The sequence below is a fragment of the Bombina bombina genome, chromosome 5, assembly GCF_027579735.1.
Source record: "Bombina bombina isolate aBomBom1 chromosome 5, aBomBom1.pri, whole genome shotgun sequence".
NCBI classification, from domain to species: Eukaryota; Metazoa; Chordata; class Amphibia; order Anura; family Bombinatoridae; genus Bombina; species Bombina bombina.
Window position 1 is genome coordinate 569,309,786 of NC_069503.1, and position 26,347 is coordinate 569,336,132.

The 26,347-nt window shown below is 36.2% G+C and overlaps 1 protein-coding gene across 1 annotated transcript in view; it reads right to left on the bottom strand.

Moving 5' to 3' along the window:
• Positions 1–26,347, bottom strand: part of ADCY2 (adenylate cyclase 2) — a 1,612,539-nt gene that overhangs the window by 64,642 nt on the left and 1,521,550 nt on the right. The window contains exon 25 of the mRNA XM_053715803.1: positions 1,975–2,121. Coding sequence (XP_053571778.1) covers positions 1,975–2,121 — 147 coding nt within the window. The remainder of the gene's footprint in view (positions 1–1,974; positions 2,122–26,347) is intronic.

The following is a 26,347-nucleotide window of genomic DNA, read 5'->3' on the forward strand; positions in this document are numbered from 1 at the left end:
TCACATTCATATATACAGTATTTGACTGGAAAAGGCTATAATGTGTGTATATATCAATCACCCTTTACCCTTCAAAAACACTTAAAAAATACTTAACAAAGTACAGTTACACTCATATTAACACTGTCTAAAAAAATATTGCACAAAAAAGTTATAAGGGCTCAAAGATAGGAGATCTCGGGTATAAGAGAGAAAAAAGACACATATATTGCTAAAGATGTATTTGTGTGTGTATATATATATATATATAGATGTATATATAGGAAGTAAAAGAGGGTGATAAAAGGCACACAAAAAGTTAAATAAATAAAACAATAAGTGTAGATAATAATGCAGTTCTAGCCACAAACGAGGGGTCAGTGAAGGTCTAGTGCAATCTATAAATGTTAAGCCTAGCCAGGGACCAGCTTAGTAATATATAATCCAAAAAATAATGACAAAACTACAACATCTAAAAATTTTAGCAATATAAGCAAATAATAAAGCATCGTGCTTCAGAACGTCAGTCAGGCTTCAGATTGACTGAAGCCTGACTGACGTTCTAAAGCCTGTAAAGTTCTGTAAATATCCTAGGACACCAAGGTCCCAAAGAGGTGTGCTCGTGTAAACAGGAGATAGATCCAAACTGGAAAGAGGCCACACTCTTGATGGATGGAATAGTCGTGAAAAACCTAATAAGGAAAAAAAGAGAGGCGCCACATAGTGTAATATTGTCAGGATCAGCCAGCAGTAAGCAGATACCAGAGCCCCTATTTATGGCAAGTCACAAAAGTAGCGGCACGACTGGAGTGCCAAACAAGACAGCATGGGACCCACAGAGTCATCCGTAAGATGCACACAGGCGTCAGGAGCGGAGTCAGGTAACCAGATGGTCCAATCCGAAGTGCTGTGTAGTAGCGAAAGCAAGTAGGTACGATGGATCAGACAACAAACTGAGTGTAACAGTGTAAGTGGATTGGCAGCGTACACTGTATACACAGTATAGGCGTAGAGAAGCCCAAGGTGGTCAAAAAACCAGGAGCAGGTAGATGATACTTAACTTAATAACATTTACACATTCTACTATCATCTACCTGCTAGCGCAAAAAAAAAGTGTTTTTTTGGAACTTGTAATGCGAATGCAAACCAAAAAGTTAAAAAATTAAAATCCTTGCAGAGTTTTCGCTAATGCAAAAAAATAATACCGCGCCACTTGTAATCTAGCCCAAAGTTTTTAATACTTTGGGGTCAATTTACTATTGTGCGGATGGACATAATACGATGTAGCGTATCATGTCCGCCGCACATTGATAAATGCAGACAGCATACGCTGTTGGCATTTATCATTGCACCAGCAGTTCTGGTGAACTGCTGGTGCAATACCGCCCCCTGCAGATTCGCTAGCAGGGGGTGTTAATGAACCCGATTGTATCCGATCGGGCTGATTGCTGTCTTAGGATCGCTGCCTCTTAACTTCCGCTTCAGGCGAACCTAAAGCGAAGTGGGTCGGAAGCAGCATTGACTGCTTCATAAATCGACCCCTTTGTGTGCTTTGTGTGTGTTTGTGTGTGTTTGTGTGCTTTGTGTGTGTTTGTGTGCTTTGTGTGTGTTTGTGTGTGTTTGTGTGTGTTTGTTTGTGTGTGTTTGTGTGCTTTGTGTGTGTTTGTGTATGTTTGTGTGCTTTGTGTGTGTTTGTGTGTGTTTGTGTGCTTTGTGTGTGTTTGTGTATGTTTGTGTGCTTTGTGTGTGTTTGTGTGCTTTGTGTGTGTTTGTGTGCTTTGTGTGTGTTTGTGTGTGTTTGTGTGTGTTTGTGTGCTTTGTGTGTGTTTGTGTGTGTTTGTGTGTGTTTGTGTGCTTTGTGTGTGTTTGTGTGCTTTGTGTGTGTTTGTGTGTACACAAGCATGAATGTGTGCATTGGAATATGCCCTTGTATTTTTTGCACTTTTCACAAATTGCTATGTGTGTGTGTATCATTCTGCAAAATATTTTACTTACATCATCAAAGTCTGCAATGATCTCATTTAGTAATCTGAGACATTCCAAACCTTCTTTATTGACATCTGATTCTGTATAGAATTCTTTAAAGTCGGGAATAGATGCAAACATTACACAAACACAGTCATAAGACTGGTGGTATAAATCCTGCAATAAAAATAATAAGAAAAAAAAACACATTACAATATATATTAAATTGAATCTACATTTTTTGTAGCTGTATTAAAGGGACATTAAACACTAAATAAATGCTAGATAGAATGATGTTTTGTCTCTCAATTTTAAACCCTGTGTTTCAGGTGCTTGTAACTAGATATAAGCTAAAATGTGATATTCAGCATTAGTTTCAAAAATGAATGCTGAACAAGGCCGTAAGCAGAAGCAGCAGCATTCGGTTCAGAATACGCACACACTACAGACACACACACACAACCAGTATACAAACCATAAAATCACAATCTTACAAGTTTTGCGCCATTGAAACAAACCAGATAGCAACCAAAATACATCATAAGGAAAACAGAATTTATGAAAAGAAAAAACAGAGTGTAAAACATCTGAAATGCCACCAAGCAAGCTGGAACAGCAAATAATTAGATCTTGTTTGTGCTGACATGAGCGCTGAGACAGTGTGTAAAAAAAATAAAAAAAGTATACTGTAGGTTCCATTTATTAAACGCCAGGTGCATAAGGTTCGCTCCCGTTAACCTGCCCATATCTAACATTGCACAGCCGATCCTGCTCGCTTGTAGCTAAAAATCACCCCAATCAGATCAGATCAGGATGATTTAACTCTGCCACACTTACAGTGGTGGAGAGGCTAATTAGCTGCGATGCTGACTGCTATAAGGATTAGATGGCACAAATCTATTTTATTTGTTAATAATCCTGAAGAATGGAGGAGTGTCAAAAGGAGAATCACCTAATGTCCTTTATTCCATAGGAGGGTTCTTAAACCCCCTTACTATGAAGAGGCTATATAGTGGAATAATAATGATGGTTCCCAAATGCACATTTAACATTTATTTGCTGCTTTTTATAGCTGTGCACATAATCCCATTATACCTATTTCAGCAATTTCAGTGTGGACAATTATCAAATGAACTGCTTAAGTACTGCTTTTACAAGCTCATTAATACAAAATCCCATTACTTATAAACTGTTAATATTTACACAGAGATGTAGAGGGTTATATTACTGATAAATTAAATTAAATATAAGATTCCTAAGCACTCCGTACTCACAGAGAAAATCCTAACCTGTATCTGACAAGTGTAGACATTCTAGGTGCAGATTACATGTGTCCAGAGGTTTCAGAAAAAACAATCCCACAGGACTTGGGTATGTCACAGTCTAGGGCAAAACAGAGTCAACAACTTAAAATATATTAGACAGGACTTGGCAATCGTGTGGTCAGGAATGAACCTGATCAGTAACTTGGGAAACCATATTGTCAGTAACAATCTAAATCAACAACTTGGAACACGCCGGGCAGGGCTTGGCAATTTGGAAGTCAAGGGTGGACTTGTTCAGCAACTTAAAAACACTGGATTAAATCTGGCAATTATATGGTCAAGAAGGCATCATTAGAGATACCTATGCAAAGGTAGCTTTCTGCTTGGTGCCACTGTATCTTTAAATCTAAATCTAACTTTAGCTTCACTTGTACAAGGGTGATGCAATATAAAAACTCCAGAGGGACAGAATGTTGTGCATATTGGAGCCCACTACAAATAGCATGGATAATGAGGTGTCTCTTGAATTGAAAAATTGAAGGGATAAACATTTACATGCAAAGCAATGCTTTATACATTTGCCAGGTCTAGGAGGCTGGGAACTGATTGAGTGAGGCCTGTGGATTGAGTCTGGAAGGCTGGAAGTGGTTGTTTCATAAGTGCAGTTGGGTGTATCGTAGGTGCAATTAGCTGAAAGGAGGCGTGGCAATGCAGGATGGGACAATAGAACAGGGGGCAAATTTCACCATCCCCTAAGTCCTATGAGTGCCTTATATATTGTTTCTAAAACTGCATAAAACTGCCATTGATTTAAGGTGAACTGGCAATACGGCTTCAGGGAAAATTTGACATAAGATGGGATAACATTTACAAGTAGGTTGTGATATTTTTTTTAACCATTTCACTATAAAGACACTAAAAAAGGACTTGTGGTAATTTCTCATTATCTTGTTTCTAGCTCTATTATCAGCTTGCCTTTTATTTATTAGTTGTAAGGAAATTAAAGGGACATTAAACCCAAATATTTTGTTACATGATTCAGATAGAGAATACAATTTTAAACAACTTTCCAATTTACTTATTTTATCTATTTTGCTTTATTCTTTAGATATCCTTTGTTGAAGAAAACACAATGCACATGGGTGAACCAATCACACAAGGCATCTATGTAAAGCCACCAATCAGCAGCTACTGAGCCTATCTAGATATGCTTTCCAGCAAAGGATATCAAGAGCATAAAGCAAATTAGATAATAGAAGTAAATTAGAAAGTTATTTAAAATTGCACGCTCTTTCTAAATCATGAAAGAAAAAATGTGGGTTTCATGTCCCTTTAAGCATTTGCAACTCTTTTTTTCTTTAAAGGGACAGTATACACTCATTTTCATATAACTGCATGTAATAGGCACTACTATAAAGAATAAGATGCACAGATACTGATATAAAAATCCAGTATAAAAATGTTTAAAAACTTACTTAGAAGCTGTCAGTTTGGCTCTATTGAAAAGGCAGCTGGAAAGCCCACTGCAAGTGGGTAATAAGACACTCCCCCCCTCCCCCTTCTTTTGCATATGAAAAGACCCTTTACACAAACAGGAGCAAGCTGGAGAAGGTAGCTGACGGTATTCACATAAAACTTTGGGGCTTGGTTAGGAGTCTGAAAATCAGAGCAATGTTATTTAAAAATAAGCAAAATTATACATTTTTTTTAAAAAAAAACCTTTATGGGCTATATAAATAGATCATCTACAAAACATTTATGCAAAGAAAAAATGAGTGTATAATGTCCCTTTAAGGAAAAGCATTGCAGTTTTATTTAAAAATCCCAAAAAAAAACTTATTTAAAAAAAAATAAAAAAAATCGAGATGCATCTCCCCAGGGTAGCATAAGTCTACTTAAAAGATTAATGCTTGGAAAAATGTACCAAATTTACCAAGCACCATCAATGTATTTAATTATACTTCTCATTTTACAGTATACTAACTTGCACATTGAAGTTTTGTGTTTATTTAAATTACATTCCAAGTAAAGGATATTGGAAAAGCAATGTTATCCATGCCTGTGAAAAGCTTCCTTGCCAATTCTTTTGAAAAGGAATATTAAAATGAGACACACTGTAGTTACTGTGTTAAATCGAAATTGATTACATTTAGTTAAACTATGGGCTCCATTCATGAATATTTACAACTCTTGCACCACAAGCTTACTCACCTGAATTTTAAGATTGTAAGATGTTTAATTATGCAAAGTAAAAATTACTTTTCAATGACTTTAATTGTTTAACCCCCTTTTTATGTAATTTAAATGGACAAGAAATCCACATTTTTTTTATTTTAAATAAGTTTCTTTACTTATTGTATCAAATTTGCTTTGTTCTCTTGGTATCTTTTGTTGAAAAGTATTACTAGGTAGGCTGAGGAGCTCGGGGCTAGCTGCTGATAGGTAGCTGCACATATGTGCCTCATGTGATTGGCTTACTGATGTGTTCAGCTAGTTTACAGTAGTGCATTGCTGGTCCTTCAAGAAAGGATACTAAGAGTATGAAGCAAAATTGATCAAATAAGTCAATTGGAAAGTTGTTTAAAAATGTATGTTCTATCTGAATCATGACTTAAAAATGTTGGGTTTCATGTCCCTTTAAATCTAAAAAGGGTTTGCTTTCCAATTATGATGAGAATTGGAAGTCTATAACCCAGACTTAACAAGCCTAACTGCCGCCGTTCTGTCAAGAACTCCAATTCCTCGAAATCTCCAATCTGACGTCACTTCTGGTGACTCTTCTATTTTCACTATCTGTTTTTGCCTGTCTTGGGGGGCGCAAAACAGACGATCCTCTTGCATACACCACAAGTAAACCTTGGGGAATGGGGTTTACAAGGGGGGCTTTGCCCTCTTGAACCCCCCAGTCAGAGGCAAAATAGATAGTGAAGATAGGCGATTACAGTGCCCATCTGATTGGTTGTGAATCCTGTCACTTACTGAGACACGGACAAATAAGATGTATGGAATCACCGAAAGTGATGTCAGATTGGAGTTTTCAATGTATTGGAGTTCTCAATAGAACACCGCTTTACACACAGTAATAGTTTAATCTGTGCAGTAAATTATTTTTATCTGTCTCTTATTGGCTATTGCAAGTATACTGAAATGCACTTTTTTTTTGTTGGTGTTCTTGAAAGCCTGCATAGAAATAACACTGACAGTAGAATTTTATATATAATCACAGAAAATCTATCATTTTTGATGTGCACATATGTATACTGTTAGAGACTGAAAAAATGTTCAAACCACATGTTCAACAACAGTTTTTCTTAATTTCACCCATAAAGGAACCCTGGCAGGCCAGATTTTAAAAAGATTTCCCTACCTGAACACATGTGAAATAGTCATAATGACTGGGCAACATTTGAGAAACTAATATCTCACTATTCACTTCTCAGAGTGTAGAATGTTTTCCACTGTGAAGGATTTCAGCATCACAAAATATATTTTAAAAAACTTACAGAATCTACAAATTAAAAAGAAACCCCTCTCTCTATTAAATAGTCAACTCTAGCTTATGACAAAATAAAACTTGGAGTAATGAGACACAACAGTGAGATTAGATAATTGGGTCTATATGAATTCTGTATGCTGGACCAAGGTGTAGGTGAAAAATCCCAACCACATCACTAGAACACACAAAATACCCATAGCCAGTCCCTGGGGGCACCTGTAATTCTTTCCAGACTACTTTACCCTAAAAAAATAGATATATGAATATTTCACACTTACAAACATTTATGTGAATCTTAAAGGGACACTGAACCCAATTTTTTTTCTTTCGTGATTCAGATAGAGCATGCAATTTTAAGCAACTTTCTAATTTACTCCTATTATCAAATTTTCTTTGTTTCCTTGCTATCTTTATTTGAAAAAGAAGGCATCCAAGATTTATTTTTTTGGTTCAGACTCTGGACAGCACTTTTTTATTGGTGGATGAATTTAGCCACCAATCAGCAAGAACAACCCAGGTTGTTCACCAAAAATTGGCCGGCATCTAAACTTATATTCTTGCATTGTAAATAAAGATACCAAGAGAACGAAGAAAATTTGATAATAGGAGTAAATTAGAAAGTTGCTTAAAATTTCATGCTCTATCTGAACCACGAAAGAAAAAAAAATTGGGTTCAGTGTCCCTTTAAGAGCTGTAGTTGTAATTATTGGTTTTCCATGTTGCTTTCTGTTCATTTTTTATCTGAATTTTGAACATGATCTCTTCTTCATGGGTGTGCAGATGGAGGGCAAGGGAGGCACTTGCCCCCACTTTAATTTTGCTTTTGCAAGTAAAACTATAGCTTTTAATATAGCTGTGTGCTTGCAAGAGAGTGCCTGACTTTCTATGTGTTATTCCAATGAACAACAGATGTCCAGCACTGGGGGTACTAATGCAAACCACAGGAGCACCACAATACTCCAAACATAACATAAAAAGTCCAGTAGTGGTTGCAGAAAAGGAGTTTATTTGAAAACACACAAGGGATAATAGAGCAACATTTCGGGAATGATCCCTTTATTAAGCTGATAAAGGGATCATTCCTGAAACGTTGCTCTGTTATCCCTTGTGTGTTTTCGAATAAACTCCTTTTTTTGCAACCACTGCTGGACTTTTTTCTATGTGTTGTGCTAATATTTTTGTATTGAAAGTTTCACTATGATCTTTGCACCCAGGTTGACCTGTGGTTAACTGCCTGAGGGCCTTATATTCAAAATCTCACAGCTCAGGTGAGATATTCTAAGATGTTGGAATGGCGAGGCCCTTAAAATTTTTTAGAAACACAAATTTTATCTTGAGAAATGAAAATTAAAGTGATGTAGCACTGAATAAGGATATCGAATCCCATGATCTTTCAGTAGAGGTAGTCCTTAAAAGAAAGGGAAAAGCAAATAGTGAAGTCCTGCAGGATAAACAATGGATAAGTAGAATGTATTGTACTCACACTTGACTTAGCGCTCAGTGAAAACACTCATGTATAACTATTCCAAAGTAAAGATGAATCAGGGAACACCAGGTAAGCAAAAGCATTTATTAAAATTCACAGGTCACTCGGGTTTTAATAAATGCTTTTATTTACCTGATGTTCCCTTGTTCATCTTTACTTTGGAATATTTATACATGAGCATTTTCACTGAGAGCTAAGTCATAGCTCTATCAAGTATGAGTACAATACATTCCACTTATCCATTGTTTATCCTGCAGGACTTTACTATATGTTTTTCCCTTTCTTTTAAGGACTGCCTCTACTGAAAGATCGCAGGATTTGATATCATTTAGTGCTACATCACTTTTAATTTTCATTTGTTCACATCTGTTGTGATTGTTACAAGTTCACACATTTTTATTTGTGTTATCTTGAGAAATGTTTATGCTGCTATGTAGTGTTCTTTATGGGAAATAGAAACTCCTGCATTACAAAAAAATATCCCAAAGACTTTGTGTGATTTCTCTCCATGGCGGTGAGGTTTTGAATATTAGGTCCTGAGTCACTGAGAGCTTTGCAGCTGTTTGAGTGCTGGTGAGTACCCATGGGTGTGAGTTTTGCAGGGTCAAAGGATGTGCACCCGGTCTGGTTTGAGGGTGCAGTCCATTTCCATGTTTTGTATGCATCTAGGGAAATTACTGTGAAGGACTGTGTTACCCGTGTTTGTATCTCAGTTTGTTTGAATGAAGGCATGCATTGTATGCCTTATTCTTTTTTTTTACTTTTTTGAGCTGGCTCCTAGATTTTCAAATCAAATTAGTCAAACACTGCTTTATATCTAAGCACATGCACTCACTTCAGTCAATCTTTTGGTGCCAATGAGCCACCATGCTTAAAACTATGTGCAGCTAATGCACACAAAGGGGTAGATTTATTAAAAGTCGAGCGGACATGATTCACTGTAGTGAATCATGTCCGCTTGTCCTCAATAAATGCTGACTGCATATGCGGTCAGCATTTAACATTGCACAAGCATTTCTGGTGAAATGTTTGTGCAATGCCATCCACTGGCGGCCAATCGGCGACTAGCAGGGGCTCTTAATCATTCCGATCGGATCGGCATGATTTCAATCCACCACCTAAAAGGTGCTTCTTAACTTCCATTTCATGCAAGCCTGGAACGATGCTTAATAAATGAAGCCCAAAGAGCAACTCTGCTTCCCATGTTGTCACTGATATTATCATGCTTAGGGTATTTTATTCCCCCCCCCCCCCGAAAAAAATTCTGCTGATGCTTTTCTTTACAATGACATCTCTTGGCAACCTTAAAAGTGTTGATGGATCTAGTTCATTATTTTATCAAAGATTGGTAAACTGGTTTCCATGTAAGTTGCTCTGCTCATTTTTGCACTCTCTAAAAGCTGATCTTAAAAGTCATATATATACTTTTGTATCATTTTTTCTTTGGTTGTTCCAGGAAAAAAAACATAGCATGCATATAGATAAGGAAGTGTTACATAGACAACATTTTATATCTTTAAGTTTTTGAAAAACAAGACATCAATTTCAATTCATATGGTGATGATTTTTTTTATTGTTTTTTAGAAATATGAAAGCGTATTTGGTTAGTTTTTGCCTTTTAACTTAATCTGAATTTGCCGTGTTTTTTTTTATCACAATGAATTAACGTGATATATTACCCATTTTATTAATTGACCTAAGAAAGTATAACTAAATAAATAAAATTGAAAGCACAATATAATTGCATCTAATACATAACCATTATCATGTTATAAATATTCTCTCTATTCTATATTCTCTCTATTTAATTGTGCAATTTATGTAATATTTTAGTTCCCATTAACTAATATGGGTATTCATTTACACCTATTTTATCTTAATGATAACAGCTGCCTGGTCTGGCAGCATTTTATCCAGGAATTATACCAATTATTTTAATTGGCAGGTTCTTGACAAACAGAATAAATACTATTTGCACCAAGTTTAATTTTTTTATATTAATGAGTATCATACAATTCCCTAAATATCTCATTTAAGAAGCCTTAATGTATATTATTTTTCTGTTGAAATAAAAAAACAAATCATCCTGCTGAGTTTTACTGCTGCTAAAATTCATTTGCAGAACATAAATTATATCGGTATCTAGTTTATTTTATTGTAGAACAATTAATTCAAATAAAAAAATAATAATTTGGGAAGACATAAAATATAATTAATACATTATTAAAAATTAAATTAATGGATGTATAGGAAATCAGATTAAATAAATGATTTTAAAATAAATATTTTTTAATTCCGTGGCCGGACTTTTAGCCGATGGACATTTGGCAGACGGACATTTGGCCGACACACAAGTGGCTGTCAGATAACAGTCTGGCCATGAGATAGATAGATTTGATAGATAGATACATAGATTAGATAGATAGATTAATAGATGCGATAGATAAATTTGATAGATAGATATGATAGATAGATTCGATAGATAGAGAGATAATTTCCCAGACAGAGAATTACAAGACGTGCGGGCTGAGACCCATGGTAAGGTTCCCAGGGGCAGTTGCGGCGCCCAAGGCTCTGATTAGAACAGAGCACACTGGAGCGTATCTGCCCTCAGCCGAAATCGGAACATTCTTCAGCATTCTGTCCGTCGGCCAAATGTCAGTCTGACAAAAGGCTGTCTGCCAAATGTCTGTCTGCATTTTGTCAGAGCACCATTTAATTCATGTGAGTTGGTATAAGTTGGTGAAAAATGTAACACATAATTTGATCCACTGGGAGTTTTATTATAAAATTATATTTAGATGGTATTTAGTTCCAGTAAAAAATCGCTTTGTATATTTTACATGTGAAAGTTAAACTAACATAAACTCAGACATCCCAACTCTCCGTGAAGTTCAGGGAGTCTCCCTGATTTTAATAGCGGCTCCCTGATGCCAGCAAATGGAATGCAATCTCCCTGAAACTCCAAGTACCATGATCCAATGTGGCCCAAATCCGGAAAAGTGTTTCTTTAAGCAATGCCTTTAGTTGCTGGGACATTATAGAACCCTCAAAGCATGCATCAGTAACCAAAAAGCCCCCACTGATTTTAATAAAATAAAACACAAATACTACCTTATTTACTGCATGTAATTAAACTTTGTATTTTAAAATATTTAAGAATTCAACAAGCGGACGGTCACTGGAAAATAGGTTTGTTGTATGTGGTTGTGCAATAATGCTACTTTTTTAATGTGACTTTAGTGGGAAGCTACTTTAATGATAAGTCTCTGAGGCCGAATTATCAAATGTCTGTCGGACCTGATCCAACAGTGAGGATCAGGTCCGACAGACATCGCTGAATGCGGAGAGCAATACGCTCTCCGTATTCAGCATTCCACCAGCAGCTTACAATTGAAAGACTGAAGACTCGCCAGAAACACGGGCCCTCAAGCTCCATTCGGAGCTTCATAAATGGGCCTCATTATCTTATTTAGGGTTTCAAGGTGTCCAATATATAACTGGGAGAGGGGGGTTGGCGGCGCAGTAGCGGGAGAAGCCACCTTCCTGAAATGAGTTTTTGCAGGTTGGGATGTCTGTAAACTCTTAGGGCTCAATTATCTAAAGGTCTCTGGGCTGGCGAGATTATTTAAGAATGCTCGCCAGTAATTCTATTTATCTGGTGTAATTATTTAAAGCCCCTTTTTGCACCTTTTTGGGTGTCCCACTAACGGGTGTATACTGCATTTTCATATGGGAAGGAGATACATGCATTACAAAAGTGCACAATGGAAACCAAAATTTATAAATCTTACAAAACAAATAATTGAACCATTCATACATAAATATGCAGTAAACATGTATTGTTAAGATATATAAAAAATCCTAACGGAAATGTTAATCAAAAATCGTATTTTACCAAAATTTTTAAATTTGTATGTAAATTACACAGGAATAAATCGTATTAAATATGCAGTGTAAATCATACGTGCACTGGATGTGCAAAAGACATATCGTAAAAGGGGATGCTGAATATGGATGTTCCAAGGGTGTGTGTAATAACATTGTTTCTAAAATCTAAGCTTAATTATCTAAACATTTTTGTCCTACAGATCTCAGTTTTCTTCTCGAAAACTAAAAGGTGGCAAAGTTGTGACAACATACTTAATACCATAATAGAAAAACACATACGTACAGAAATAGAGGCAATTGTAAGATGCTATACGCAGACAGCAAGGCAATGCTATATGTTTTTTGATGCAGGATTTCATTTTTAAAGTGCGCCCCTGCTCACTGCTAATTTTCCTTCCCTGCGATCCCCAGTAATTTATAAAGGAGACATCTCACCACTCGCAAGGGTGGGTCGGCATGTAAAACCCCTTCAGAACATGAGCATTTTCACTGAGAGCTAAGTCATAGCTCTATCAAGTATGAGTACAATACATTCCACTTATCCATTGTTTATCCTGCAGGACTTTACTATATGTTTTTCCCTTTCTTTTAAGGACTGCCTCTACTGAAAGATCGCGGGATTTGATATCCTTATTTAGTGCTACATCACTTTTTATTTTCATTTGTTCACATCTGTTGTGATTGTTACAAGTTCACAATTTTTTATTTGTGTTATCTCAAGAAATGTTTATGTTGCTATGTAGTGTTCTTTATGGGAAATAGAAACTCCTGCATTACAAAAAAATATCCCAAAGACTTTGTGTGATTTCTCTCCATGCCGGTGAGCTTTTGAATATTAGGTCCTGAGTCACTGACAGCTTTGCAGCTGTTTGAGTGCTGGTGAGTACCAATGGGTATGAGTTTTGCAGGGTCAAAGGATGTGCACCCGGTCTGGTTTGAGGGTGCAGTCCATTTACATGTTTTGTATGCATCTAGGGAAATTACTGTGAAGGACTGTGTTACCCGTGTTTGTATCTCAGTTTGTTTGAATGAAGGCATGCATTGTATGCCTTATTCTTTTTTTTTTTTTTTTTTTACTTTTTTGAGCTGGCTCCTAAATTTTCAAATCAAATTTGTCAAACACTGCTTTATATCTAAGCACATGCACTCACTTCAGTCAATCTTTTGGTGCCAATGAGCCACCATGCTTAAAACTATGTGCAGCTAATGCACACAAAGGGGTAGATTTATTAAAAGTCGAGCGGACATGATTCACTGTAGCGAATCATGTCCGCTTGTCCTCAATAAATGCCGACAGCATATGCGGTCAGCATTTAACTTTGCACAAGCATTTCTGGTGAAATATTTGTGCAATGCCACCCACTGGCGGCCAATCGGCGGCTAGCAGGGGCTCTTAATCATTCCGATCGGATCGGTATGATTTCAATCCACCACCTAAAAGGTGCTTCTTAACTTCCATTTCATGCAAGCCTGGAACGATGCTTAATAAATGAAGCCCAAAGAGCAACTCTGCTTCCCATATTGTCACTGATATTATCATGCTTAGGGTATTTTATTCCCCCCCCCCCCCCGAAAAAATTCTGCTGATGTCCATGCTTTTCTTTACAATGACATCTCTTGGCATGGATCTAGTTCATTATTGATGGATCTAGTTCATTATTTTATCAAAGATTGGTAAACTGGTTTCCATGTAAGTTGCTCTGCTCATTTTTGCACTCTCTAAAATCTGATCTTAAAAGTCATATATATACTTTTGTATCATTTTTTCTTTGGTTGTTCCAGGAAAAAAAAACATAGCATGCATATAGATAAGGAAGTGTTACATAGACAACATTTTATATCTTTAAGTTTTTGAAAAACAAGACATCAATTTCAATTCATATGGTGTTGATTTTTTTTATTGTTTTTTAGAAATATGAAAGCGTATTTGGTTAGTCTTTGCCTTTTAACTTAATCTGAATTTGCCGTGTTTTTTTTTATCACAATGAATTAACGTGATATATTACCCATTTTATTAATTGACCTAAGAAAGTATAACTAAATAAATAAAATTGAAAGCACAATATAATTGCATCTAATACATAACCATTATCATGTTATAAATATTCTCTCTATTCTATATTCTCTCGATTTAATTGTGCAATTTATGTAATATTTTAGTTCCCATTAACTAATATGGGTATTAATTTACACCTATTTTATCTTAATGATATCAGCTGCCTGGTCTGGCAGCATTTTATCCAGGAATTATACTGATTATTTTAATTGGCAGGTTCTTGACAAACAGAATAAATACTATTTGCACCAAGTTTAATTTTTTTATATTAATGAGTGTCATACAATTCCCTAAATATCTCATTTAAGAAGCCTTAATGTATATTATTTTTCTGTTGAAATTAAAAAACAGAAATCATCCTGCTGAGTTTTACTACTGCTAAAATTCATTTGCAGAACATAAATTATATCTGTATCTAGTTTATTTTATTGTAGAACAATTAATTCAAATAAAAAAATAAATAATTTGGGAAGACATAAAATATAATTAATGCATTATTAAAAATTAAATTAATGGATGTATAGGAAATCAGATTAAATAAATGATTTTAAAATAAATGTTATTTAATTCCGTGGCCGGACTTTTAGCCGATGGACATTTGGCCGACACACAAGTGGCTGTCAGATAACAGTCTGGCCATGAGATAGATAGATTTGATAGATAGATAGATAGATAGATAGATACATAGATTAGATAGATAGATTAATAGATGCAATAGATAAATTTGATAGATAGATATGATAGATAAATAGATTCGATAGATAGAGAGATAATTTCCCAGACAGAGAATTACAAGACGTGCGGGCTGAGACCCATGGTAAGGTTCCCAGAGGCAGTTGCAGTGCCCAAGGCTCTGATTAGAACAGAGCACTCTGGAGCGTATCTGCCCTTGGCCGAAATCGGAACATTCTTCAGCATTCTGTCCGTCGGCCAAATGTCAGTCTGACAAAAGGCTGTCTGCCAAATGTCCGTCTGCATTTTGTCAGAGCACCATTTAATTCATGTGAGTTGGTATAAGTTGGTGAAAAACGTAACACATAATTTGATCCACTGGGAGTTTTGTTATAAAATTATATTTAGATGGTATTTAGTTCCAGTAAAAAATCGCTTTGTATATTTTACATGTGAAAGTTAGACTAACATAAACTCTTAGGGCTCAATTATCTAAAGGTCTCTGGGCTGGCGAGATTATTTAAGAATGCTCGCCATTAATTCTATTTATCTGGTTTAATTATTTAAAGCCCCTTTTTGCACCTTTTTGGGTGTCCCACTAACGGGTGTATACTGCATTTTCATATGGGAAGGGGATACATACATTACAAAAGTGCACAATGGAAACCAAAATTTAAAAATCTTACAAAACAAATAATTGAACCATTCATACATAAATATGCAGTAAAACATGTATTGTTACGATATATCAAAAATCGTAACGGAAATGTTAATCAAAAATCTTATTTTACCAAAATTTTTAAATATTTATGTAAATTACACAGGAATAAATCGTATTAAATATGCAGTGTAAATCATACGTGCACTGGATGTGCAAAAGACATATCGTAAAAGGGGATGCTGAATATGGATGTTCCAAGGGTGTGTGTAATAAATTTTTTCTAAAATCTAAGCTTAATTATCTAAACATTTTTGCCCTACATATCTCAGTTTTTTCTCGAAAACTAAAAGGTGGCAAGGTTGTGACAACATACTTAATACCATAATAGAAAAACACATACGTACAGAAATAGAGGCAATTGTAAGATGCTATACGCAGACAGCAAGGCAATGCTATATGTTTTTTGATGCAGGATTTCATTTTTAAAGTGCGCCCCTGCTCACTGCTAATTTTCCTTCCCTGCGATCCCCAGTAATTTATAAAGGAGACATCTCACCACTCGCAGGAACTGCCCCTTTTTTAAAGATAGTTCCACAAGGGTGGGTCGGCATGAAAAAACCCTTCAGAACCGGCAAAGTTGAGACAATTGGGCCGTCAATTACATGTATTGAACATTATTGTTTTTTTTTCATGTTATTCTCAGCTAAGAATTATATTTTTGCAAGTGGAAAGTAGAAAGTTTACCTTACTGACACATTCTACACAACTTAGTTTAGACATGTGAAAAGTTTTATTTTTAGAGAAATAATATAGTGTTGTTTAAAGGGCAATGTACTATAACATTTTCTCCCCTTTCATTTGTTCACAAATATTTATTTCACCTGCTGCTGTGTATTAATATTTTTTTACAAATAGCTCCTTTACCTTAATTATGCTTTAAGCACAGCCTGCAGAAGAAATTACATTCCCAGTGGGAGGTAGGAGAGATAAGTAATAAAATGTTAATTTCCAGTTTTTCTCTCTAAGACCCTGATATTTAAAATTTCTCTGCTCAAGTAAAAAATTCTAAAATGATCGTCCAGTACTGTGAGCTCTAGGGATGGGCGAATGTTTCGTAACATTCGAAAAACGGCACGAATTTTAACACATTCGTTCGTTCGAATCGAATTTCGAATGTTTACATAACATTCTAACATTCGATTTTCGATTACATTCGAAAATATTTGAATTCGAAAAATTCGAATTTAGATTGTAATAGTATTTCTAATGCTTTTTCTTTAAATGTAATATTCGAATTATGCAATATTCGAATTCGAAAAATTCGAATTTAGATTGTAATAGTATTTCTAATGCTTTTTCTTTAAATGTAATATTCGAATTATGCAATATTCGAATTCGAAAAATTCGAATTTAGATTGTAATAGTATTTCTAATGCTTTTTCTTTAAATGTAATATTCGAATTATGCAATACGTGTATTCGAATTCGAAAAATTCGAATTTAGATTGTAATAGTATTTCTAATGCTTTTTCTTTAAATGTAAGATTCGAATTATGCAATACGTGTATTCGAATTCGAAAAATTCGAATTTAGATTGTAATAGTATTTCTAATGCTTTTTCTTTAAATGTAATATTCGAATTATGCAATATTCGAATTCGAAAAATTTGAATTTAGATTGTAATAGTATTTCTAATGCTTTTTCTTTAAATGTAATATTCGAATTATGCAATATTCGAATTCGAAAAATTCGAATTTAGATTGTAATAGTATTTCTAATGCTTTTTCTTTAAATGTAATATTCGAATTATGCAATACGTGTATTCGAATTCGAAAAATTCGAATTTAGGTTGTAATAGTATTTCTAATGCTTTTTCTTTAAATGTAATATTCGAATTATGCAATATTCGAATTCGAAAAATTCGAATTTAGATTGTAATAGTATTTCTAATGCTTTTTCTTTAAATGTAATATTCGAATTATGCAATACGTGTATTCGAATTCGAAAAATTCGAATTTAGATTGTAATAGTATTTCTAATGCTTTTAAATGTAATATTCGAATTATGCAATATTCGAATTCGAAAAATTCGAATTTATATTCGAATTCGAAAAATTCGAATTTATATTCGAATTCGAAAAATTCGAATTTCGAATGTAGACATTCGATATAATTATAAACATTCGAATTCGAAAGTGACATTCGAAAACTGTAAATAACATTCGATTTTCAAATTTTTAAGAATATTCGTTCTTATCGACATTCGAATTTAGAATTCGAATTTCGGTAATAACATTCGTTCTACATTCGAAATTCGAAAATTTGCACATTCGCCCATCCCTAGTGAGCTCCCTAGTGAAATTTTCAAAAGGCAAATTTTACTTTACTTATCCAAAGGGAATTACATGCATTTCTGTATATGAAGGAGTGACAAACCCAGTGCAATTCTGTGCTTTCTATATTATATCACTTTACACTTCAGATTAAATTGTATTACATTTAAACTTTGCACTTTCTATGTTGTATTTTCTTTTGCATACAGCAGTGTATTTGGGATTGTGGTTTTACAAATTCTGATTATAGAGCAGAACTTACTGAATTTTCTAAGAAAAGAGGAAGAATCTGGAAATCCCAGAGAGAAGAGAGATGCCTTCCATAGAAACCAATGAAGCTCACTGGTATAGAAAATGCCACATGGGAGAGAGAAGGTAACTGGAAAACCCCGGGGGCTGATATAAAGGCTCCATTTGCATCAATTCCAAATTAAACTGAAATGTTTTCACAAACAATTTAACTTACTTTTGTCTATATTTTAATAAATATTACTTTTCTGTTAGTTAATCAAGTGTATTATGAATTTTGAGTAAACTTTACCTGCATATAGTTGGTGAGACAAATCAGTAAGACAAGCTTGTTTAAAATGCTTAGAAAATTTCACAAGACTGATGAGAGAGTTTCAGACATACCCTGGGAACTCCCCTGTTCAGCCCAGGGAACTGGTCTCTCCCTCCCACTTTCCAAAAGTAACACAAAAGTGTAACAAAACAAAAAAATATCATGCATTGCTATATTGCACTGGGCATGTCTCTCATTTATATATGGAAATGAGAGAGATCTCGCAGTGATGGAGAGTTTCACTCTTTTTCTGTTGAATATTCAGTGAGTTCAAACCCTTTGAAGTCTGAACTGCAATTTCTCTCCAGGCTGGAGAACCTTTGAATATCAGGGTCTAAGTATTGGGCTTTGATATACAGACAGAGATAAGATAAGGAGGCATGTGTTTGTATATAAAGAGATCAAATAAAGAGATCTGATTTCCATACAAGCTCTACCCATTTTAATGGGTTGCATTATCAAGGAACACAACCAGCTATTTAATTTGCAAAAATAAACACAAAGGAACTCTTTTTCATATATTTTATATTGTCCCTTAAAAACATCTTAAAATGTATGGCCTAGATTACAAATGGAGCAGTATTTTGTGCAAGATTTTTAGAATAAATACCTCTTGTCTAAAAGTGCTACAGCAAATATATTGCAAACATCTGTGCATTTGTTTTACAAGCTTAAAGTAAAGGTTTCTCATTCGAGCATTAGTTGAAAGTAAACGGTGATTACCATTGTGAAATTACCAGTTACAACTTACACAAATGCAAACAACTAATACAATGGCAATTCAGCATAAATATCGCTTACGATACATTGTGAAAAGACAGTAGCAATTCTGAAAGAATAGCAAAACTCCATAAATTAGTCATACATTTGAGCTGGGGCATTATGTACTTACAGTACATTTGTCTATTATGTGTCACATGTATTATACTGTAAAAAAGTTCATTATCCATTTTTTCTAAGTTTGTTAATTGTAAAAAAACATATTTTGTATTTTAACATGTTTTTAGTTTTTAAACAAGATTGACAGCATGGGATATTAATGGTTCCCATTAAAAATGACAGGCACCGTAATATCTGTAGCCTCACAGAAATTCAATAAAGGAGCTTTCTCAGCAGAGTTTATTAATTTTCCACAACTTTTAAGAAATCCACACGTAGGAATGCTTTTCACACAGCTGTAATGTGGATGGAGAGTAGGAGCTCACTCCTAGACTTGCTGCTGACGCATTTTGGCTGAAATGTAGATTTCTTAAAAGTTGTGGAAAATTAAAGGGACACTAAACCCAAAATTTTTCTTTCATGATTCAAGTAGAGAATACAATTTTAATCAACATTCCAATTTACTTCCATTATCTAATTTGCTTCATTATTTAGATATCCTTTGTTGAAGAAATAGCAATGGACATGGGGGAGCCAATCACACGAGGCATCTATGTGCAGCAACCAATCAGCAGCTACTGAGCCTATCTAGATATACTTTTCAGCAAAGTATGTCAAGAGAATGAATCAAATTAGATAATAGAAGTAAATTAGAAAGTTGTTTAAAATTGCCTGCTCTATTTGAAAAAAACAATGCTTGCTAGAACAAAGGGACACTAATCTAGATAATGACTCTGACATCAGACAATTTTTTGCCAAATGGTCAGCCTTTATTAGGTCATTGCCAGATACAGAGATGAATGACTTAATATTCCCATTCAGAAACTCGGAACTGGTGCTTCTGGGTGTCTGGTAACAATTTATTAGTTGAGAGGAGCTTAGATGATTTTCTGGGATTCCCCTGGTCTCATACAATTGCACTCTCTTCCCTAGTTTCTGGCTTCGGCGGGGGGGGGGGGGGGGGTGGATTCTTTCTGAGTTGTCCTTGTTCTTCCCCTTCCTTTATCTCTTGTTCTGTTCTCCTTCCTCCCCTTTTTTTTCCCCCTCTTCCTTCTTCTCTTTTTCTTTTTTCTTTTTTGGCTTTGGCAACCCATGGTTGGGTTGACTAATTCAGAGATAAAATTTAGCAGAATATTTACTTGCTCACTGTTCTTGATTTAAATGTAAAACAATTTTGAACTGTTTGATTTTTGTGATTTCTTCTGACATTTGTTTTTGTAAATTACTGTTGACATTTAAATAAAATAATTAATAATAATAAAATGGAAAATATGGGAGATAATTACATGTGAGGAACCTAGGTGTCTTAGGCTCTTGAGAAATTTCTGAGATATTTGAGAATTTATATGTTATGTGCAAATGAGAAATATTGAAGATAATTCTCTGTTGAAATTGCATTGCCTGTTTCTGTTCCTGATTCCTTGGGATCATATTTTGTGATGTTATTGTATGATGTAATACTGGATGTTCACATGTGTTTCTCTCAATAAAAAATAAAATAAAAAAAAAAATAAAAAAATTTGCCTGCTCTATCTAAATCATGAAAGAAAAAATGTGTGTTTCATGTCCCTTTAAGATATATTTTAAACTCTGCTGAGAGTGCTCCTTCATTAAATTTCTGTGAGGCTATGTAATTGGATAATGAGTGCAGCACATCAGCGAGTCATCCCTTGCATTTGACTACTCCCACCCACCACCATGTGAGATCGGAACAGAGTGATGATGTCACTCGCCGACAGAAGGTACACCGAAGAGGGGATCTGCTACGGCCCGGAGGCTCTTGGAGGTAACAGTTCAATGTACTATCTGGCGTATGAGTGCTCATTGAGCAAGAGGCCATTGGGGATTACCCAGGGACCGGTTTTGTAATTTTTAGCGATCTGTTTGTGATTGGCTGGCTATGTGGTAACGGGTGAGGTGGGATCACCTACTTGTCATGGACAGAGTATTTGGAACTTTGTACTAATTTGGACTGTTCAGCAATTTACAATTATGGTTGCTGTTTACCATAATATCTGTGTTCTAAAGTTCTTGAAGAGGTGTGACTTTCCTTTTAACATTTTTATGTATTTATTTTAAACTAAAGGAGCACTGTTTTCTATCCCTTTAACCTTTATGACTGGTGTTTTTAAGGTTCAGGTCAAAGAAGAATAAACATAGAAATGAAAGTCCTGAAACTTCCTCTAAGTGTATTTGAATTTAATTATAAACAATAATTTCAAATCGGTCCTAACAGCTTTAGTAACTAATTCCTGCTCTATAATTATTTATGTAAATTGATGCTAATTAGCATGGCAAGGTTGTTTTTTACATGAAAGGTGGCCTCCTAATAAGTAATGACTGACTAATATGTTTAAATAGACTGTTTCCACTAATCCAATGTTGCGCTCAAATATTTTTATGTCAAGATTATTGTAACAGCAAAAATTTCTCCTATATTTTAGCATAAACAGGCTTAAAGTGACAAATAGCTGATAACAAGTTATTGATCTACAAGCAGATGCAGGAACACCCTTTTAAATGGTCTGAGCTCTCTCCCATCACTACTGGGAAGTTGCTTTCTGTTGCTGTCTTTTGTTTACATGGCTTTTAGAGAATACTTTACAGAATACTGTAGTATTGATAGATACATCAGAAAAGCTGGTGGATTTAACCAGCAAAAGCAGCTAATGACAAATTTAATGACAAAATGAAGGTATATCATTTATTATATTACTGCAGGTAAAATGGATTGGAACACATTAAAGGGGAGGACAATTTCCAGTACAATTACACTTATATATCCATATATGAACATTCTAATTTCCACATTAAAGTTGTTTATAAGTTTCATAGTTAAAATGGTTGATTTGGCCAATATTGTTTTAATAAGTTTTAGCCTGTGAACATGCATAAAAAACTTCCAATTGATAAAACAAAAAAAAAAAAAAATGTTTTCAAGAGGTTGAATATGTTCAATTCGATAAATCCCCAAAAATATGCAAAAAATTGTATTTTTTATTTTTCTTGATAAATGATAATAATACATTTTCCTTCTGTATAAGACACAAAGCTAAAGTGTGTGACATTAATTTTGTATATAGCTAATGTTGCATATAGGTGTTGTCACCTAGTGAAATGTAGGGCTACTCTCTCTAATATCACACACAGGTATTTCAATATTTTCCTATTTAATCAAAACACCTTGTTCAATGGTGCTGAAATACAATACAGTCTGCTTAAAGGACAGTGCACAAAAACACAATTTATGCTTACCTGATAAATTTATTTCTCTTGTGGTGTATCCAGTCCACGGATCATCCATTACTTGTGGGATATTCTCATTCCCAACAGGAAGTTGCAAGTGGACACCCACAGCAAAGCTGTAATAAAGCTCCTCCCCTAACTGTCATAGCCAGTCATTCGACCGAAAACAAGCCGAGAAAGGAGGAACCATAGGGTGTAGTGGTTACTGTAGTTTAAATTTAAAAATTACCTGCCTTAAAATGACAGGGCGGGCCGTGGACTGGATACACCACAAGAGAAATAAATTTATCAGGTAAGCATAAATTGTGTTTTCTCTTGTAAGGTGTATCCAGTCCACGGATCATCCATTACTTGTGGGATACCAATACCAAAGCTAAAGTACACGGATGAAGGGAGGGACAAGGCAGGAACTTAAATGGAAGGAACCACTGCCTGTAAAACCTTTCTCCCAAATATAGCCTTCGAAGAAGCAAATTTGTAAAATTTTGAAAAAGTATGAGGCGAAGACCAAGTCGCCGCCTTGCAAATCTGTTCAACAGAAGCCTCATTTTTAAAGGCCCAAGTGGAAGCCACAGCTCTAGTGGAATGAGCTGTAATCCTTTCAGGAGGCTGCTGTCCAGCAGTCTTATAGGCTAAGCGGATTAAGCTTCTTAGCCAAAAAGAAAAAGAGGTTGCCAAAGCCTTTTGACCTCTCCTCTGTCCAGAGTAGACAACAAACAAAGCAGATGTTTGACGAAAATCTTTAGTAGCTTGTAAGTAAAACTTTAAAGCACAGACCACGTCCAGATTGTGTAACACAAGGATGGAACCAAAATCTCTTGATTGATATTCTTGTTAGATACCACCTTAGGTAAGAACCCAGGTTTGGTACGCAGGACTACCTTATCCGTATGAAAAATCAGATAAGGAGAATCACATTGTAAGGCAGATAGCTCAGAGACTCTACGAGCCGAGGAAATAGCTACCAAAAAAAAAAAAAAAAAAAAAAAAAAGAACTTTCCAAGATAAAAGTTTGATATCTATGGAATGAAGAGGTTCAAACGGAACTCCTTGAAGAACCTTAAGAACCAAGTTTAAGCTCCATGGTGGAGCAACAGGTTTAAACACAGGCTTGATTCAAACTAAAGCCTGACAAAATGCCTGAACGTCTGGAACATCTGCCAGACGCTAGTGCAAAAGAATAGACAGAGCAAAAATCTGTCCCTTTAAGAAACTAGCTGACAATCCTTTTTCCAAACCTTCTTGGAGTAAAGATAAAATCCTAGGAATCCTGACCTTACTCCATGAGTAACCTTTGGATTCACACCAATAAAGATATCTACGCCATACCTTATGGTCAATTTTCCTGGTGACAGGCTTTCGTGCCTGTATTAAGGTATCAATAACTGACTCGGAGAAGCCACGCTTTGATAAAATCAAGCATTCAATCTCCAGGCAGTCAGCCTCAGAGAAATTAGATTTGGATGGTTGAAAAGACCCTGAAGTAGAAGGTCCTGTCTCAGAGGCAGAGACCATGGTGGAAAGGATGACATGTCCACTAGATCTGCATACCAGGTCCTGCGTGGCCACGCAGGTGCTATCAGAATCACCGATGCTCTCTCCTGCTTGATCTTGGCAATCAGTCGAGGGAGCAGAGGAAACGGTGGAAACACATAAGCCAGGTTGAAAGACCAGGGCGCTGCTAGAGTATCAGTGTCGCCTTGGGATCCCTGGACCTGGATCCGTAACACGGAAGCTTGGCGTTCTGGCGAGACGCCATGAGATCCAGTCCTGGTTTGCCCCAACGGAGAATCAGTTGTGCAAATACCTCTGGATGGAGTTCCCACTCTCCCGGATGAAAAGTCTGACGACTTAGAAAATCCGCCTCCCAGTTCTCTACACCTGGGATATGGATAGCTGATAGGTGGCAAGAGTGAATCTCTGCCCAGTGAATTATTTTTGAAACTTCTAACATCTCTAGGGAACTTCTTGTTCCCCTCGATGGTTGATGTAAGCTACAGTCGTGATGTTGACCGACTGAAATCTGATGTACCTCAGAGTTGCTAACTGAGGCCAAACCTGAAGAGCCTTGAATATCGCTCTTAGTTCCAGAATATTTATTGGAAGGAGAGACTCCTCCTTAGTCCACGATCCCTGAGCCTTCAGGGAGTTCCAGACTGCACCCCAACCTAGAAGGCTGGCATTTGTTGTTACAATAGTCCAATCTGGCCTGCGAAGGTCATACCTTTGGACAGATGGACCCGAGATAGCCACCAGGGAAGAGGATCCCTGGTCTCTTGGTCCAGATTCAGTTGAGGGGCCAAATCTGTGTAATCCCCGCTCCACTGACTGAGCCTGCATAGTTGCAGCGGTCTGAGATGTAAGCGTGCAAACGGCACTATGTCCATTGCCGCTACCATTAAGCCGATTACTTCCATACACTGAGCCACCAAAGGGCGCGGAATGGAATGAAGAACCCGACAGGAATTTAGAAGCTTTGATAACCTGGACTCCGTCAAGGTAAATTTTCATTTCTACAGAATCTATCAGAGTCCCTAGAAAGGAAACTCTTGTGAGTGGGGATAGAGAACACTTTTCCTCGTTCACTTTCCTCCCATGCAACCTCAGAAATGCCAGTACTACGTCCGTATGAGACTTGGCAATTTGGAAGTTTGACGCCTGTATCAGGATGTCGTCTAAATACGGGGCTACTGCTATGCCCCGCGGCCTTAGGACCGCCAAAAGCGACACTAGAACCTTTGTAAAGATTCTTGGGGCTGTAGCTAATCCAAAGGGAAAAGCTACAACTGGTAATGCCTGTCTTGAAAGGCAAACCTGAGAAACCGATGATGATCTTTGTGTATCGGAATGTGAAGATAAGCATCCTTTAGATCCACTGTAGTCATATATTGACCCTCCTGGATCAGTGGTAGGATGGTACGAATAGTTTCCATCTTGAACGACGGAACTTTGAGTAATTTGTTTAAGATCTTTAGATCCAAAATCTGTCTTAACGTTCCCTCTTTTTTGGGAACCACAAACAGATTTGAGTAAAAACCCTGTCCTTGTTCCTCCTTTGGAACTGGATGGATCATCCCATAACTAGGAGGTCTCGTACACAGTGTAAGAATGCCTCACTCTTTATCTGGTTTGCAGATAATTGTGAAAGGTGAAATCTCCCTTTTGGGGGGGAAGCTTTGAAGTCCAGAAGATATCCCTGGGATATAATTTCCAACGCCCAGGGATCCTGAACATCTCTTGCCCACGCCTGGGCGAAGAGTGAAAGTCTGCCCCCTACTAGATCCGTTACCGGATAGGGGGTCGTTCCTTCATGCTGTCTTAGAAGCAGCAGCAGGCTTTTTGACCTGCTTACCTTTTTTCCAGGTCTGGTTTGGTCTCCAGACCGTCTTGGATTGAGCAAAAGTTCCCTCTTGTTTATTATTAGAGGAAGTTGATGCCGCACCTGCCTTGAAGTTTCAAAAGGCACGAAAATTAGACTGTTTGGCCCTAGATTTGGACCTGTCCTGAGGAAGGGCACAACCTTTTCCTCCCGTGATATCAGCAATAATCTACTTCAAACCAGGCCCGAATAGGGTCTGCCCCTTGAAGGGAATGTTAAGTAGCTTAGATTTTAAAGTCACGTCAGCTGACCATGATTTAAGCCATAGCGCTCTGCGCGCCTGTATAGCAAAACCAGAATTCTTAGCCGTTAGTTTATTCAAATGAACAATGGCATCAGAAATAAAATAATTGGCTAGCTTAAGTGCTCTAAGTTTGCCAAGTATGTCATCCAATGGATTCTCTACCTGTAAAGCCTCTTCCAGAGACTCAAACCAGTACGCCGCAGCAGCAGTGACAGGGGCAATGCATGCAATGGGA